General features: G+C 39.5%; 1 protein-coding gene across 1 annotated transcript in view; it reads right to left on the bottom strand.

Moving 5' to 3' along the window:
* The window catches only part of LOC121515372 (protein arginine N-methyltransferase 8-B), a 70,850-nt gene extending 54,513 nt beyond the window's left edge, over positions 1-16,337 (bottom strand). Inside the window, exon 1 of the mRNA XM_041796093.1 lies at positions 15,969-16,337. Within this exon, the coding sequence (XP_041652027.1) occupies positions 15,969-16,037 (69 nt within the window). The 5' untranslated portion in view covers positions 16,038-16,337. The remainder of the gene's footprint in view (positions 1-15,968) is intronic.
* Positions 16,338-16,556: the final 219 nt, after the last annotated feature.

Genomic DNA, 16,556 nt, shown 5'->3' with positions numbered 1-16,556 from the left:
ACTGATCTCATGCCTCTCAGCTCATCTGTCAGTCTTGTGCTCTATAAAGCAGTCTGCCGGGTTCACAGTGAGTCCACAGAGTCCACTGGGTTTATGGGATGCTCTCAGCGCTGACATGAAGTCAGGCTGTCTGTCAACAGAAGGCAGAGAGGGCCGGAGAGCTCCTTTCTGCACAGAAGGTACAGCCGTAATGCCCTGATTATCACCTCGGACGCCAGCTGGGGAGGTCTAGCCTCACTGTGAGTGAGCGTGCGCTCCTGTGTGTCAGATTGAGTGAGACAGAGAGAGGGAGGCAGATTCCCAGCATCTCGACTCAGAGCCAGTAAGCCATTCTGGTGTTTATTCTCGTTCCAGTTTTCAGGCTTCTAAAAATAAAAGATAAATAACTGGCAAGGTGCATGAAAATAGGAGGTGTTAGGGATGCTTCAGTATAAATCCACTTTATTTAATTTTTAATCCTTTTTTTGTAACAGGAACCTCAGATCATTTGCCACATATTCACCTCCAGCTGAGGCCGTTCAGCATTTTTAAAGGTCAGTTTTCAATCTCCATTGGAAATATGGTAACATGGCAAACACCAGCATGCCAGAAAAATCTGAAATTCTGAGTTTCTCTCTTGTAAATAAACAACTTTAAAAATCTCACTTTCCCCTAAAAATTTTGACTTTTTTCCTTAAAATTAACAGATTCTCTTCATTTAGAGAAATATTTACAGTTGGCCTGAAAACATTATGTTGCTAATCATGATTCAATAAAAAATACCATCCCACAACCCCCCTGAAATCTTTGGCACCTCCCCTAGGGGTGCCCAGACCCCAGGTTGGGAACCAATGCTCTAGCCCAGGGTTCATCAACTAGATCTGTCTAAGGGCCACACTGTAAAAAAAAGAAAAAAAAAAAAATCGTAAAAAAACAGTCAAATGACTGGCAGCAGCGGCTGCCAAACAAAAACTGTAAATTTAAGGTAAAAGATTGTAATTCAAAAGACGTGCAAAATCATTAAATTTACAGAAATTTTCAATAAATGTTTTATGGAAAAATACTGTTATTTTACATTTTTTTCACCTTCATTAATGCAATCAAAAACCTTCAAAAAACCATGGGTGAGACTGTCAGTGCATCTGTTGGCACCGGCAGGCAATGTTACAACATGCCTTCTACATGAAGGCAATGCTTTGCCACACCGTGTCTCCACCCCGGCAGGGAGGGAGGAAGGGAGTAATCAGCTGATCTGGACCACTGTCTGCATCCAGTAATGTTTTTAAAGGACTCTTCACTATTGGGAGATAAGACTAATGGAAGTGGAAGTCTGTTTTCTGAGTGCTTTTCTAGTTTCATATTGTGGCAAACAGTGATGAGGAACAGCTGTCAGACAAGTTCAATGACTTTAACAAGCTCTCACACAGGAAGCATGAACAGCTATTATTTATTCTCAACCGCAGATATGGTCACATACAGACAGGGTGGTCTGCAACATTGACCCCCTCACTCATGGTGTCACACTTCAAAAACACTTCTCACTAAAAAACATCAACTAATAACAACAACTTTGCAATGAACGTGAACATTATGAAAAATTATGCATGTTTAGCTCATTAGTTGATGTTTTTAGTGAGAAGTGTTTTTGTGAAGTGTGGAAAAGAAAATGCACCATGCAGACTTCCACCATTAGCCTTTTCTCCCAATAGTGAAGAGACCTTTAAAAACATTCCCGGACCCAGCCAGTTATCTGGATCAGCCAATCACTCCCTCCCTGGTGGGGTGGAGACATGGTGTGGCAAAGCATTGGTTTCACTACGTGTGGAAGTCATGATAGAAGCATTGCCTGCTGGTGCCAACAGATGCACTGACAGTCTCAACCATGGATTTTTTGAAAATTTTGAAATAGCCCCTCCCCTTAAAGAACTAAACATATTTAGTTATCACAGCTTAACATGATCATCGCCTTGCATCTTTCAGCTGAATAGTACAAACAACTAATCTGATTAGTAATGTCAACATTTTTTTGACAAAACACGGAAGAATAAGTAATGATTACTAAAAAGTTTAAGTATCAAGTAAATGCTGGCTGGGAGAGACAAAAAGGAGTCAACATTCCTCCAAAGAAACAACAACTATTCTTGTTCTTTGGCCTTACCTGCAGACCACAATACAACATTACAGATGTATACTGCCACCTACTGACTGAACCGTTATGTAAACAAATCACATTGGTTTTATCTATTTAGAATAACTAAAGTTTAGGAATATGTTAAATTGAGTAAAACCAATTTAATTTGTTTAACTAATACCTATGACAGTCAAAAATCATTTTTTTTTAGTGTAGCGGGATAATGTTTTAGGTTGAAGTCCAGATAGCCAAACAGATCCTGCCTGACCCCTTCCACCATGTCCACGCTCCAGTTTTCTTACCCGGTGACATCTCACGAGTAAAATTAGCTCAAAATAAGAAATTGACTGGCAGGTGTAAAATAATCTGGGAAATCATCCAGGCTAATAATTCAGGAAGGACGAACCAAGTAGCAGCACTGACGTTAAGACTCACCATAAGACTCACCGGTCCTCCTGTAATTTGAAACTACGGCGCACAGTTGTCATTGGCCAGACAGACGGTCTTTTTAACCAATCATGATCAAAGCAACATGGTGACAGCCAATAGCAGTTGTTTCAGTGTGGTTACTGCATTCCATCCCGCCCCCACCGCTTCACCACTTTTAGTCTTTGCATATATATATATATATATAAATATTACAGAGAAAAACAATTTGTTATTATAGATTGAGACCTTGATATAACAAAGTATACATAGAATTACATAGAATTACAGAAAATGTGCCTTAATATTAAAGAGAAAGACATTAAATTGTTAATATGGACATAGACCTTGACATAACAGGAAAATATTAAATTACAAAATTGGAATGTAAAAGTAAAAAAATATATAAAACTAAAATTTACCATAATATTACAGAGAAAAACACTGTATTGTAATTATGGACACAGACCTTTAAATAACAAGCTACATATTTATTTACAGTTGGTTGCTGTAATTTTATAGGATTTTGTGTGTAATTGAAGAAAAAAGAAAAGATTATGTATAAATAATATAGTAAAATTTCTGTAAAAAGAAGAAAAATAAACCTTTTTTTTATTATGGAATAATACTTAAAATAACAGGCATGTTGTTAATTTACAGACAATGTCTGTATTTTTACAGTTTTGTATACTGTTTTTTAAAAAAGCAGAAAACTATTGTAAAAATTTAAAGTTATCTACCGTAAAATTAGGACTTCTTTTTTTACAGTGCAGCTTTATTCTTAGCAGACATTGTGGGGGCCAGACTTTCAGAGGAACCAGTATGAACATTCTGGTCTAATCAAAAAAAGTATTTTCAAAATATTTTTATTTTCTTCGAAATGTAGCCTTTAGCAATTTTACATGAAGGAACATTTTTTCTGAAATTGTTCCACAATTTTTAGACACACTTTTTCCACAGATTGGTAAACGTCTGTCCATCTTTACCTCTGAGAGACTCTGCCTCTCTAAAATGCTCCTTTAATACCCAGTCATGTTACTGACCTGTTGCTAATTCACCTAATTAGTTCCAAAATGCTCCTCCAGCTTACTTTTCCAGTCTTAAGTGCCCTGTCCCAACTTTTTTGAAATGCATTGCTGCCATCAAATTCAACATGAGCTAATATTTTCATGAAATGGGGAAATGTCTCAGTTTCAACATCTGATATGTTGCTTATATTCTATTGTGAATAAATATGGGTTTATGAGATTTGCAAATTATAGCATTCTGGTTTTGTTTACATTTTACACCGTGCCCCAACTTTTTTGGAATTGAGGTTGTTGTGCAATAAGCTGTATCCACTTCCCTTAAGAGAAGCGCCAGCTGCTGCCACAGTTACACAGTGCTGAAAGCAGAAGAGGGCACTCTGTGGAAATGAAATGCATGTTTAAACTAAATCAAGTTTGAATGTTCGATTCCAAAGTGGAAAAAAATACATTTGCTGCTCTAAATCCTTTTCTAATAATCACCCTAGTGAGTGAAGTCAGAATCCATTCCTGTAATTAGTACTGCCTGCAGGTAACAGCGTCGATAAGGTGGCTAACCTTACTAATAGATGAGGTTGTTCTGTTGTGACTTAAAGTGTCAGTGTTCGTCTGTGTGGCTCATACATCTAATGGACACAAAGTCGTATCTCTGTCAGTAGCATCGATTTTTCCTCCTCTGAAAGAGTCGAGTTCCTCTCTCCTCTTCTCTCTCTCTCTCCCATTACATTCATCCCTCTCCTCTCTTTCCCTGCTGGGCTTAAATGCCACAGACTGGGACATAATGACCAGAAAATAATGTGGGAGAACAACTTGACACACCACGGTGCATCCATGCTGAAGACGACCTTGGACAGGTACAAAGCTGATGCATTGTAGATGTTTGTAGTCATGCCTCCTGCTTGGCTCTGCAGGCGGGCATTTCAACACTTTGTTGACTCATATGTGATGCCCATGTGGGGGTCTGTTGGCCTTTTAGGATGCTAATGTTAGCATTTCAGTTAGAGAGCCCCAAACTACAATGAGCACTGCAAATAACGGTGATTCAACACCTTTCTGCTTCATATTCAGCTACTCAAATAAGTCTTGTTTGTCTACTTTCACTCCTCTTATCATCCATGATGTTTTATAAATGCATACATCTTCTCACTGCCTTAAATCTTTCAGTTCAGTTTACCACTGAGGTTGTGCTCCAAGTGCTCCTTCACTGTAGACCGGGGGTGTCAAACTCAAGGCCCGGGGGCCAGACCTGGCCCGTGGAGTGGTTATACCTGGGCCAAGATCATATCATATTTCTATTATAACTGGCCCGCCAGTATGAGGTCTTAAGATTTACTCCAGTATAAAAAGTAAACTTAATCTTTATTATTTCCTTGTTAAGCCATAATAATCTGAAAAAGTGAAAAAGTAAGAAAAATTAGATAACAAGTCAAAATTTTGCATCTCAAGAGTATGACTCAAACCTAGGATTTTGGCTTTTTATTTCAAACTTTGACCTTTTCAACTCATAATTTGGACTTTAAATGTCACATTTTTATCTTTTAGATCCACAATTTTAAATTTTAAGTCATATTTTTACCTTTTTAAACTCATAATTTTGGCTTTTTAATGCCCATTTTTTGTCATCTTAAACTCATGATTTTATTTTTTTGTCATATTTTGACATTTTAAATTCTTAATTTTGAGTTTTTATATCATATTTTGAACTTTTAGATTCATAATTTTCAATTTAATTCATATTTTTAACTTATTAAGTCATTATTTTGAATTCTAGCTCATATGTTGACATTTTCAACCCCTAAAGTTGGCTTTTTAATCTCATATTTTGACCTATCACACTCATAATTTAAAATCTTAAATCATATTTTGACATCTAAGCTTATGATTTCGAATTTTATCTCATATTTTGACCTTCCAAACTTATGATTTCAACATTCTACTCATATATTTGCTCTTTAAAAACATTATTTTTCCATGTTTAATATCGCGCTTTGACCTTTTAATAAGTTGGACATTTTATCTCAGGTTTTGAGCTTTTAAACTTATCATTTTTACTTTTTTGAATTTCTAAATGATTTATCATCAGTGCTGTTTTTTCATATTTTATTACTGGTGAAAATGAGGTTGACAGTTTATGGTTAGTGTTGACTGAATTTAAAAGGGCTTGAAGCTACGGCATCTGCTCTGAAACTAAATCACATTGCATGTTCCCGCAATTATTGGGGGGAAAGAGTTTCAGGAAAGCTGCTCCTGCAGCCTGGAATCTGTTGCAGGAGGATTTAGGTCTCAGAGAGATGGTCTCTCCACATGTTTTTGAAGGCTACATCAGGTTGTTGGTGCTTTGACTGCTGCCTTTCTGCTGTGATGCAGGATTTGTTTAACCTGTGTTTGGTAAGTTTGTGTTTTAGCTTAGCTTACTGGTGCCATTCTTGCAGAAAAGATTCTGAAAGCTGAACTCTGTAAATTTCAGCCTTAAAATGGTACTCTTTAGTCTGACAGGACAGTCAGGGAGCACAGGGAGAATTGCTACAGTTCCACAGAGAGCCCTGCCGTCTGCTTTCAGCACTATGTAACTATAACAACACAGAAGGGCATGCAGCACTAGTTCACACACCAGCCTTCTGTTTAAAAGAAGCCAGTCAGCCAGTCTCACTACTGTTGGGGATCTACGAGGATGTTGACTGATGAAGAACGACAGCAAGAAGACGGACAAAAATCTGGTGTCTGATTGCTGCTAACGTTAGGCTGTATCATTACTGGTGTCACTGCTGCTACATGTTTAGCATCTTACACCAAAATATTGTCTTATTCCTCATCAATCTTCCAGTAAGCTTCTGTAAGTCTAAACCCTTGTTAGCCTCTCCAATGCAACAATTCGGCCACAGCCTATAGACATAATGCACAACATTTTTATGCAATCTCAGGAAATTGAAGTAAAAATAAAATGCATGTTTGGCCTCCCTGATAAACCAGTTGAGAACCACTGTTTTAAAGAATATGTAATAACTAGGGCTGAGAAATAAATTGCAAATTAGATTAAATTGCAATATGGCCTGCTGTAATTTACAAATCGCAGAAGTTGCAATATTGCTTAAACTTGAAATTTGTCCAAATAGCAGTCTAATACACTCATTTTTGCAGCAGCAGAGATTTATGCACATTATGCAAACATTACGGTGCCAATTTTTAAAAACTGGTTTACAAAAATTCTCCGTTTTGTGTTTTTTTTTTTTTTTTTTAGTCAAAATGAGCCGTATAAACATGATAATTTTCAATAAAGCAATCCTTATCAAATTTGCAATATGAGCAAAAAAACTAGTTCCTTCTATATAACATTGATGAAGCTTAGCATTAGTTCACTCCCCAGCAGCAGTCAGCTAACAGCTTCACCTCCTCCACCCCAGCCGCCTCCTTTATAGCTTAAAGCTTGCTGCAGCCTCATATTCAGATTCATGCTACTACAGATTAATTGCTTCTGAAATTGTTGTTTTCAATACACACTGTCATTTATGTTTCCATCTATATGTGGGTTTCTAGCCGTGTGCTCCCTGAAAGTCAAAGCATGCTGCTTGACTAACCCAGGGAGCATTTTTACAACAGCCTTCTCTGACAAGTAAAACTGTAAATCCATTTTGCAATTAAACAGAAAATACATGAGTGTTCCTGACTGAATCTAGGTTATAACATACAATGATTTAATGGTTGAATTTGTTCAAAAATGCACAAGTTGAGTAATCTAATAATGATTGCATATTAAACCTCAATATCGGGGAAAAAAAATGGCAATTAGATTATTTTTGCAAATCGTTCAGCCCTTGTATTTACACTTATGTTGTTGCCACAAATCAACACGTTTCTCCATTTCTGACACCCATCTAACTTTATGCTTCACATTTACTGCTACAGCCACGGCTGTGTTTGTTGTGCTTCTTCCCTCAGTCACGCTGCTTCCTGCTTCCACGTGACAGTCCTGCTAATGTCCGGCTTTCCTGAACTGAACATGTTTAATAATTACCAGTCAGAGCAGCTCCAGTCATCTTATGAGCAGACTGGGGAGGGAAAGATTATCCAAAAGCCCCTCACACCACAAGAAAATCTGCTAAGCTAATTTTTCAGATAACCAGGCCTTTGCTGATTTTAGTCTAAAGATAGTCAGGAGCATACTCCAGTTTGGTCCTTCGCCGCACCAACCTTCCTGTACTGCTCTGGCCCCCCTGGTGGTCATCGTCCAAGCCTATGCCAGGCCTTTGCCTCATCTCACCGTAATTTCCCAGTTGACCACTCCAAGAAGCGCACAGCTGTCCTCGACGTCTGGTCCAGCCAACCAGGTCCCTGGCACCCAGTATGGGGTGAGCTGGATCAGGCCTGGGAAAGCATGCAACAAGCCCAGCTGCCACACATGGCCTTGCAAGCGATACCCAAAGATGCACTGAAGAGGAGTTGTAAAAAAGGAGTCAGTGGGAAATCTGGCCTCACAAGAATAAAGCAAGACTGGGAGGACCAAGGACCAACAGACTCTGACTTTTGAGATACTGGGGCAATCACGCCCTAAATCAGGGGTGTCAAACTCAATCACAGCAGGGGCCGGATTCTGAATTTAGGTCTAAGCTGAGGGCCTAACAGGGTCCACATTAAACCATAAACTGTCAACTCATTTTCACCAGTGATAAATTATTGGCAAAAAACCCTTTGGAAATAAAAAAAAAAGTCAAAATGAAACATTTCAGAGCTTAAACTCTGAGATTCAATGAGTTCAAAAGGTAAAAACACATTATTAAAAGTCAAAACAAAGTAAATATATGAGATAGAAAGATGAAGTCATGGGTTTAAGAGGTCAAATATGAGTTCAAATCATACATTTTGAGTCTAACAGGTAAAAATATGAGATTAAAAGCCAAAGTTAGGAATTGGAAGGTCAAAACATGCGATGAAATTTGAAATATTTAGTTAAAAAGGTCAAATTATGACTCAAAATTTAAAATTGTGAATCCAAAAGGTCAAAATATATGATAAAAGTTAAAATTATGAATTGAAACGGTTAAAATATGTAATAGATATTCAAAATCATAGGTTTAGGTCATGATTCTGAGATGCAATATTGAAAGTATGAAATGAAAACACATAATTGATTTTTTAAATCTGATTTTTAAGTTTTTATCACTTAACAAGGATATTTTAAATCATCTAGGTTAAAATTACATTTTTATAGTAGAGGAAATCTGCAGACCTCATACCGCTAGGCCAGTTATAGTAAAAATGAATGATCCTGCAGGCCTGGTATAACTGTACCACGGGCCAGATTTGGCCACAGGGCCTTAAGTTTGACAACCCTGCTCTAAATAGTCACAATTATCTCGTAGTGAGTCTCCCACTTATGAGGGCGAGGCATGAAATCCCTACCAGTGAGCTGCTTCACTCAGAGGCACCAAACCGAGTCCATACATAGCTACTTCAATCATGATGAGGCTTTTTCTGGTGGATAAATAGTAAATAAAACAAATACAGTAACCTCCATTTAATATCTTGGCTTAGCTACAGTACAAAAAAAAACAAAACAAAAAAAGTTTCAGTTTGGGGAAGGACAAAAATGGACCAAAAATGAGCAAAAGACAAGTACTGAGCTAATTCATCCTGCACATTTGAGAGCTGTGTTTGTCAATGTCTTCTAGAAGGCTCCAGAAAGAGTTTGGATGGTAGCAGACAGAAGGTAGAGATAAGTGAACACAGCATAAATGTTATCGATGGTTTAGCATCTGTAGAAAAGTCTTTTTATGAGCCAACTGTTAATTATCCATCAGAATAACCTACTATTGATAAAAAGTCAGTTTTATTATGAGAAGATCTACTTATCATGCTTCCACAGGTTCTGCCTTGTGGAGGTGTAGTTAAAGAAAACCCAAACTTTCAAACTCTGCAGAGCTGTGATGTTGCTCTGAGGAGACCCTCCCTCTCTACGGCATGTTTTCACCTGTTTTTATTACGTATGTTCTAAATATTTCAATCATCACTGAGGCTTTAATGTCGCAGCTTTAACCGAGATGTCACTTTTATAATCACTTTTTATGTGCCGTCCTCTGAGGGCGCTCAGAAATTAACATCCAGTTGACACCACTCTCAGTTTTAATGTTTGTTCACTCTCAAGTTTAAAGACAGCAAATAAAAATGTGACATCTCCAAATATAAGAAATACAACAGAGGAATAAAACTGGAGGATTTGATAAACAGCTGGCCCCCAGCCAAGGCTCCAGCAGTCAATAATTATGAGGCAGCACCACAGAAGAAGAAGTGATTACGGATTTAATAGCAGATCTATTTGGATTTTGTCAAAGTTACAGAGCAGATACAGAGAAAGGCCCCCGGCTGTGATTAAGGGTTTAGAGTTTGGTCAGAGGAGGAGCTGACATTCACTCTCACAGACACACAAGGTGGAAACGCAGCGTCCTTGAGTCCGACCCTTCAGACGTATTATCAAATTTGTGGGTCTATTTCTGAGAGAATCCTCACCTCTGCACCGAGGTGAGGAAGTTATTTGAGAAGGATGTCAGCTTACGTTACATCGGAGAGGGACATGGTCATCCCACAGCTGTTCGACTATAAGGTTACTCCTGAAGTCAGCCAGGACAGCGAGAAGGCTCAAAGTATGCTTATTAGTAAAAATACGGCCTGACTGAGTTTGTCTTCACTGTGCGTGTGAGAAAACCGTTTCAGTGGCAATTCGTTCAAACACAGCCGGAGCAAAGAAGCTGAAACTAAAATGTAAAAGGTGAGGACAGATAGAATAGAGCTTGTGTCAAGGCTGCAGCTGTAAAGAATAAATATCAGACAGTTCTGCAGTGGCTCACCTATAGAGTAGTTCCCTACCTGGATCATTTAAGAGCCTTTTATTTCAAAAAGACAGGTTGATCTGATATTTGTAGCTGTCCAAACATTTAGAACCCTGTTTTTAAAATGATTTTAGGCTCATGTTTCTGTAAAATCCTCTATCATTTCGTTTGAGTTCTCATTTTGATGCATGTCCGGTGAAAGGCCCCGTATAGATGACTTTAACGGCCTTCTGTAAAGAGCTTTCTAATTAATCCCCTCATGGAAAAGTTCTCCTATAGTCAGTAGAGAGCATCACTTTGGTCTCCTGCCATTACAGCACTTAAGAGAACACAAATGTTCACAAAGAGCAAGAGAGCAGCGGACGTCAGACGTCCATCCATCCGCAGAGCAGAGTCCTCTCATTCTAATGCAGCGCGTAGCCGCCGCCCTCAGCCGGGGATGCAGTGATAAAATCATGAGGCCTTCTCTCCGTAAATGAACTCACTTTGAAGGAACTTCACTTGATGAATAATGTTTAATGAAGCAACATGGTGCTTGTCTGGAACTCCACGGGGAGCGTGAATCTTTAAAGCAGGTGAATCAGGCGAGCTCCTTCAGCACGCCGTCGCTCTGTGAATACAGATGGAACACAGAGGAGTCCATAAAACACCAGGCTCATGTGCTGATGGGAATATTAAGCTCAGAAAGACATTGTTGGGAACTTTATTTGTCAGAATGTAGATCCTAGGGTTTGAGGTAGTTTTACTTTTAAAACTGAACCTCAGCAGGTGAGGTATATCCTCCAGGAGTAACAGGACATTTCCTGGAGGTCTATTTAGCTGTGAGCAATCAGTGCAAATGAGTGAACAGACCTCTCTGCATGCATGCATCTTTATATGTGAGTACAACTCTCACAGTTGGTTCATTGTGCTCAGCAAGTCGCTGTAGTGTCCCAGCTGCTGTCTGCAAAAACTGATGTCATAGCAGCCCTCCTGGGACACAAAGCTACCTGCTGCTGCTCGATGGGCACCGACAACATTATTAGCCAATGGAAATGATGAAATCAGCAACTGCAAGCAAGGGAAAGGTGAAGCAGGGAAGGAATAAGAAAGAGAAGGTTGTTGTTGCAGATGCACTAAAATGACACAAAGTAAGAGACATATTTGCCCTTAAGGGAGCAGGTTAGTCCACATATACCCAGCATGCCTTGCTAAGTAGCCTGGCTATTAATAATCCAACAAAACGGCCTGTAGGCTTAACAGTGAGCACGCCTCTCTGTAGCAGAATTAAATTGAGATGATAACGAGTGCAACAGAGTGATCATATAACATTAAGGCAGGGATGCTCCAGTGCAGCAGTTCAACATCAGTATCAGGAGAATTGGCCCTGCTGATAGATGTCAGTACACTGGCATGTAGTACACACACATTTTAATCAGTTGAATAGCAACAGTTTAACTCTTTACCTACTGACCGGCGCTGTTTTATATGTCTGGAGTATTATTACTGTAACTCTGTCAAAGTTTGTCCAATCAGAAAAATTCCAACGGTGTTGGAAAGCTGAGAATTGTGTGCATGCGCACATGGTACTCGATGGTGGTTCATTACGTTACTCACAACCATATGACGTGGGCATTCATAGCAAAACACCAGAATTATCGCGAGACCGCTACACGGATTCTCAACACTGTAACTTCTCCAAAGTTTGCTCAATCTAAAAAATTCCAATTCTGACAGAGAGCTGAGAATCGGTGCTTTCCAGCAATATATGATATGTGGGATATATATATCACAGTAATGTCAAACAGCACCGCAAAAACGGCAGCTTTGGCAGAAGACGAGTGAGAAAGGAGAGTGAAGGAAGAGAGTAAAAGGAGAGCGAGCGAGAGTGGTGTTTTGTTTTCAAAAAATTGCGTTAGATAGTGGCATTTGTGCGTGTCTGTCATGTGCAATAACAATATGTTACTGAGAATGTTGAGAATGCATTTTTCCACCTTTATTTGCACTATTTGTCGCCTATGTATATTGTTATCTTTTGCACTGTGTTTTGCACACCCAGAGTCCTAGACTCAAAAAATGACTGGTGATTGTTCTAAACATGTATAATATATATATAAAATATCAGCTCTTCAGATGAATGTGGAATATATTCATGCAAAAGAAATATGAATCAGTCTTTCTAGCATGTCAGGTATCAGGCCTGGGTGTGACTGACAGCTTTACAAAAATTTGGTTAATTACAGTTAATGCATGACTCAATGAGGGGGGCAATGACTTCTTCTACATTTGTCCAAGGATTTTGGATGGCTTTTTCCCTTAATAAATGAAATCATCACTTAAAAACTGCATTTTGCATTAACTCCAGTTATCTCTGACTTTTTGATTGATGATCTGAAACATTAAGGTGTGACAAATATGCAAAAACATGAGAAATCAGTGAGGGGTAAACACACTTTCTCTCAGCACTAGAGAAAAAAAGCAACAATGCAAAACTGCAGATGATGTCTTCACTCTGCTCCTGCTCCAGGCATCATCAATAAACCACTGCTACACTAAACACACTCTGCATAACAAGAGTGCTGTCTTCACTAAAGACTAGTCCAGGGACGTAGCTAGGGGTTTTGAGCCCCCAGAAGGAATTTACACAGGGCCCCCCTTAACCAGTGAGACAAACAACAAATGAGTCTTTTTTTACAAATATCTATGCATTTTGATGCATTTTGAAACATAATTTCCCCATTTATGAGCAACATTTTTATTATGGTTAAATTAAATTTACTTGCAATATTTCGCAGTGCTGTACTATTATATACCATTTGGACATTTTTAAGGGAGGAGCAGTATTGTATTTTACTCTATTTTATGCAGATTTCAGTCTGTTGACCGATTCATTTAGTCCAGTGTTACTCAACCAAAGAGCCAAACTGTTGAAAAATGCATTTGCAAGAGCAAGAATCTGAGTGGTGAAAACTGGCAATTAAGATAGGTTAAAGGTAGCAAAAATGGGCTGCAAACAGCAAACACTGAGATAAAAAGTGGCATAAAAGGGCAGAAAGTGGCAAAATGGATGGGAAGTGACCAAAAACTGAGTTAACAGTGGCAAAAACGATCCCAAAGTGGCAAAAACGTGGAGAAAACAAGTGAAAAGTGACTTAACTGGGCAAAAATCAGAAAGGTGGGAAAAATGGGCAAAATGTGGCATTTAATTGCAAAAGGTAGCTTAACCCTGTAGAACCCAGCGTAGCGCTACGATAAGCAGATCCATTTTTGATTGGCAGTAGATTTGAAACCGGATAAGATAGATCGATCATTCTTTTTGCATATAAAACCTGAGGAGTTACGCTAACATTTCACACATTCACCATGTTTCAGAGCACTTTTTCATTGCAGGGATGGGGTTGTAAAAGTACACAATAAAATGCATATAAAAATTTTTATAAACGAGACCACGGGTGTTTGCAGCACTTCCTGCGTTGAAATAAACATCATCACGCTGTGGGCATGACCTGTCACATGATTCTTAAGTGTCCCTACCTCATAGGCTCCCCACCCCAACAACAGGAAGTGGCGTATTTTCCCAGGAGTTTTTTTTTTTTTTTTCTGCAGAATACATTGAAGAACTTAGCCTACACACACACACTCGCTCTCATTTCACTCCTACTTTTTTACAAAAACACTCAGACTCACAACCCACACACACCAGACATCCATCACACACACCTTTGACACACTTCCACACATGTGTAGTTATGGATTTGCAAACAGTACCAAACAGTTTTAGAGGCTGGCGCTAAGCTTTCAAACTAATTACAGTGTTGGATGAAGAGTCCAACTACTCATCTGGCTCGGGTTTTTACAGGTTACAAAACTGACTATATCTCAAAAAGCAACTTATGTACAGACTCCAAATAAATTTCCTGTGGTTCCAAAGAATGTGGTGCAACTTTTTTACATTTACAAATTTGAGGGATACAGCTGTGCAATTTCTGTATTTTGATATATATGTGAAAAAAACAAAAACGCTTTTCTTTTTTTGTTTGTTTGTTTGTTTATTGCACTTTTAAGCAATTTATTGTAGTAGTTAAGACATAAGTCAATACATGTTATTAACACTTGGGACTTAAGGGTTATATTGATGTAAAGCAAACATACTCCCAAAAATGGCACTACGGTGTGTAAAAATGTAAGAATATGTCCTGGTGGATTTGCACAATGGTAAGTTTTAAAGGGTCAAATGGGCGAGGAGTGGCAAAAAAGGGGCAAAAAATTGCAAAAAGCAGGATAAAAGTGTCAAAAATGGGTGAGAAGTGACGAAAAGAAGTGGCAAAAATGGGTTAAAATTGGCAAACACTGGGAGAAAAATGGCAAAAAAAAGGGCAGAGAGTGGCAAAAATGGGTGGGAAGGGACAAAAAAATGAGTTAACGGTGGCAAAAATGTGGAGAAAAATTAGTGAAAAGTGACTAAACTGGGAAAAAATAAGAAAAAAGGCGGGTTAATAGGAAATAAGTGGCATTTAATTGCAAAAGCCAGCTTAAATAGGCGTTGAGGATCACTGCTTTAGTCACTTTTGATTTAATAATGTCACTAATTATGAAGAAAAAATAAATCAAAACACACTTTTCATGGCAGGCTTCCCAAGGGCCCCTCCTTTCTGGGGGTCCCGGTTATCAGTACCCCCCAGCCCCCCCCCCCCGTGCTACGCCCCTGGACTAGTCAACTAAAACAGTGATGGTTTACATTTAAACCCACAACTAAATTTATTAACTAAACCCACATTGCCCTCCTAGGAACATCACTGATGTATAGCACGTCTTGCAGCCGTGCTTAAAAACTTCATTAGTGGTTCATGCATGCACAGAGGAGCCAAACTTCCGGCCTGAATTAGCATCCCTCTCCGCTCCTGTTGATGTGAATTTACACCTCAGAGAGAAGTTAAAGCAAATGAGCTCTTCAATAGAATGTAGATCACACAATTTGCATCACCATATCCTGCAGAAGGGGGCTGCAAAGGTAGGGCATTAAACTGATTCCCAGCACCCTGGGGAGCTCCCATTAAGAGACCAGTGAGCTGCTGGCACATCCAGCCTTCAGCTCACCTCCTGCTCCACTCATCAGGTCCCGGTTTGTGTGCTCAGTGCTGCAGCACCTTGGACAGCGCAGCGGGAAGCTCTCTGCCTGCAGCATATTCATCATCCAAGCTGCTTCATTTGACACCCTAATACATTCTAGCATATTATATGTGTCAGAGAGAGAGAGGGCAGAGTATTCTTTTATCGTCCTGAAGTGAGGGTGCAATCATACAGCTGATCCTCTGCAGAACATTTCTACATCCAGAGCTAAAAATAAAAGCAGAAGACTGATGCTGTAAATATTCTCTCGGCTGGCGCCTGCTCAGCACAAAAATCCTCTTCTTATATCTGCTAGTAAACATCCCCTCATGGATGGAGCCCGTCAGTCACACTGGGTCTCTTTCATCCAGACAGCCCTGCTCTCAGTCCGACATGCAACTTCTACTACAGGTAGGACGCATGCTGCAGGACGCAGCGAGGACTGTGGGACAAACTGAGCTTTGTCGTTTTTAGTGAGGGAAATCAAAGGTGTCTTACCTCACTGCTCTCAGAATCCGCCATTTTTCTCCTGAGGAGCATGCAGCGGGATGAGTGCTTAATTCCCATAAGAGCCAGCAGAAATACGCTCCCTCCTGATAGAAGTAAAAGAGGATGAGAAAACGCCTCCTTCCAGATGACAGCGCTCCTTTCTTCTTTATCATCCACTTGTTCTCATGCACATCCCAAACTGCTGTGTTCTTTAGAAATATTAAAAGAGAAAAAACTACACAGGGTCCCAAAAGCATCGCAGCCACTGGTGCCAGAGAGACGATCCATGGTGCAAAAGTTTGCAGTCCGCCGGTGAGCTTTCCTGGAGAGCATCTGAGCAAAAGGCATCATTTGGCATCAGCTGCTGTACGCTGGGAACACAAGCAACATCCTGTCGCACGTCCCGCTGAGCTCAGATAGGAATCTCAGAGGGTTGCAGCAGATTGTCATGAATACACTGTTTTAGCCCCAGTTTGATTGATTCCTCCACCGCAACATTGTTGCTAAAAATAGCAACGCGCCCGCTGCTAGCACACCGAGTGGAAAGACTCTCCGCTGAGTGCATGCACAGAAATCTGATGAGGCTCCAAACGTGCG

This window comes from Cheilinus undulatus, linkage group 9, assembly GCF_018320785.1.
Source record: "Cheilinus undulatus linkage group 9, ASM1832078v1, whole genome shotgun sequence".
In the NCBI taxonomy this organism is placed as follows: Eukaryota; Metazoa; Chordata; class Actinopteri; order Labriformes; family Labridae; genus Cheilinus; species Cheilinus undulatus.
The sequence above is the reverse complement of the archived record's forward strand: the minus strand, read 5'-3'. Positions and strand labels throughout refer to the sequence as shown.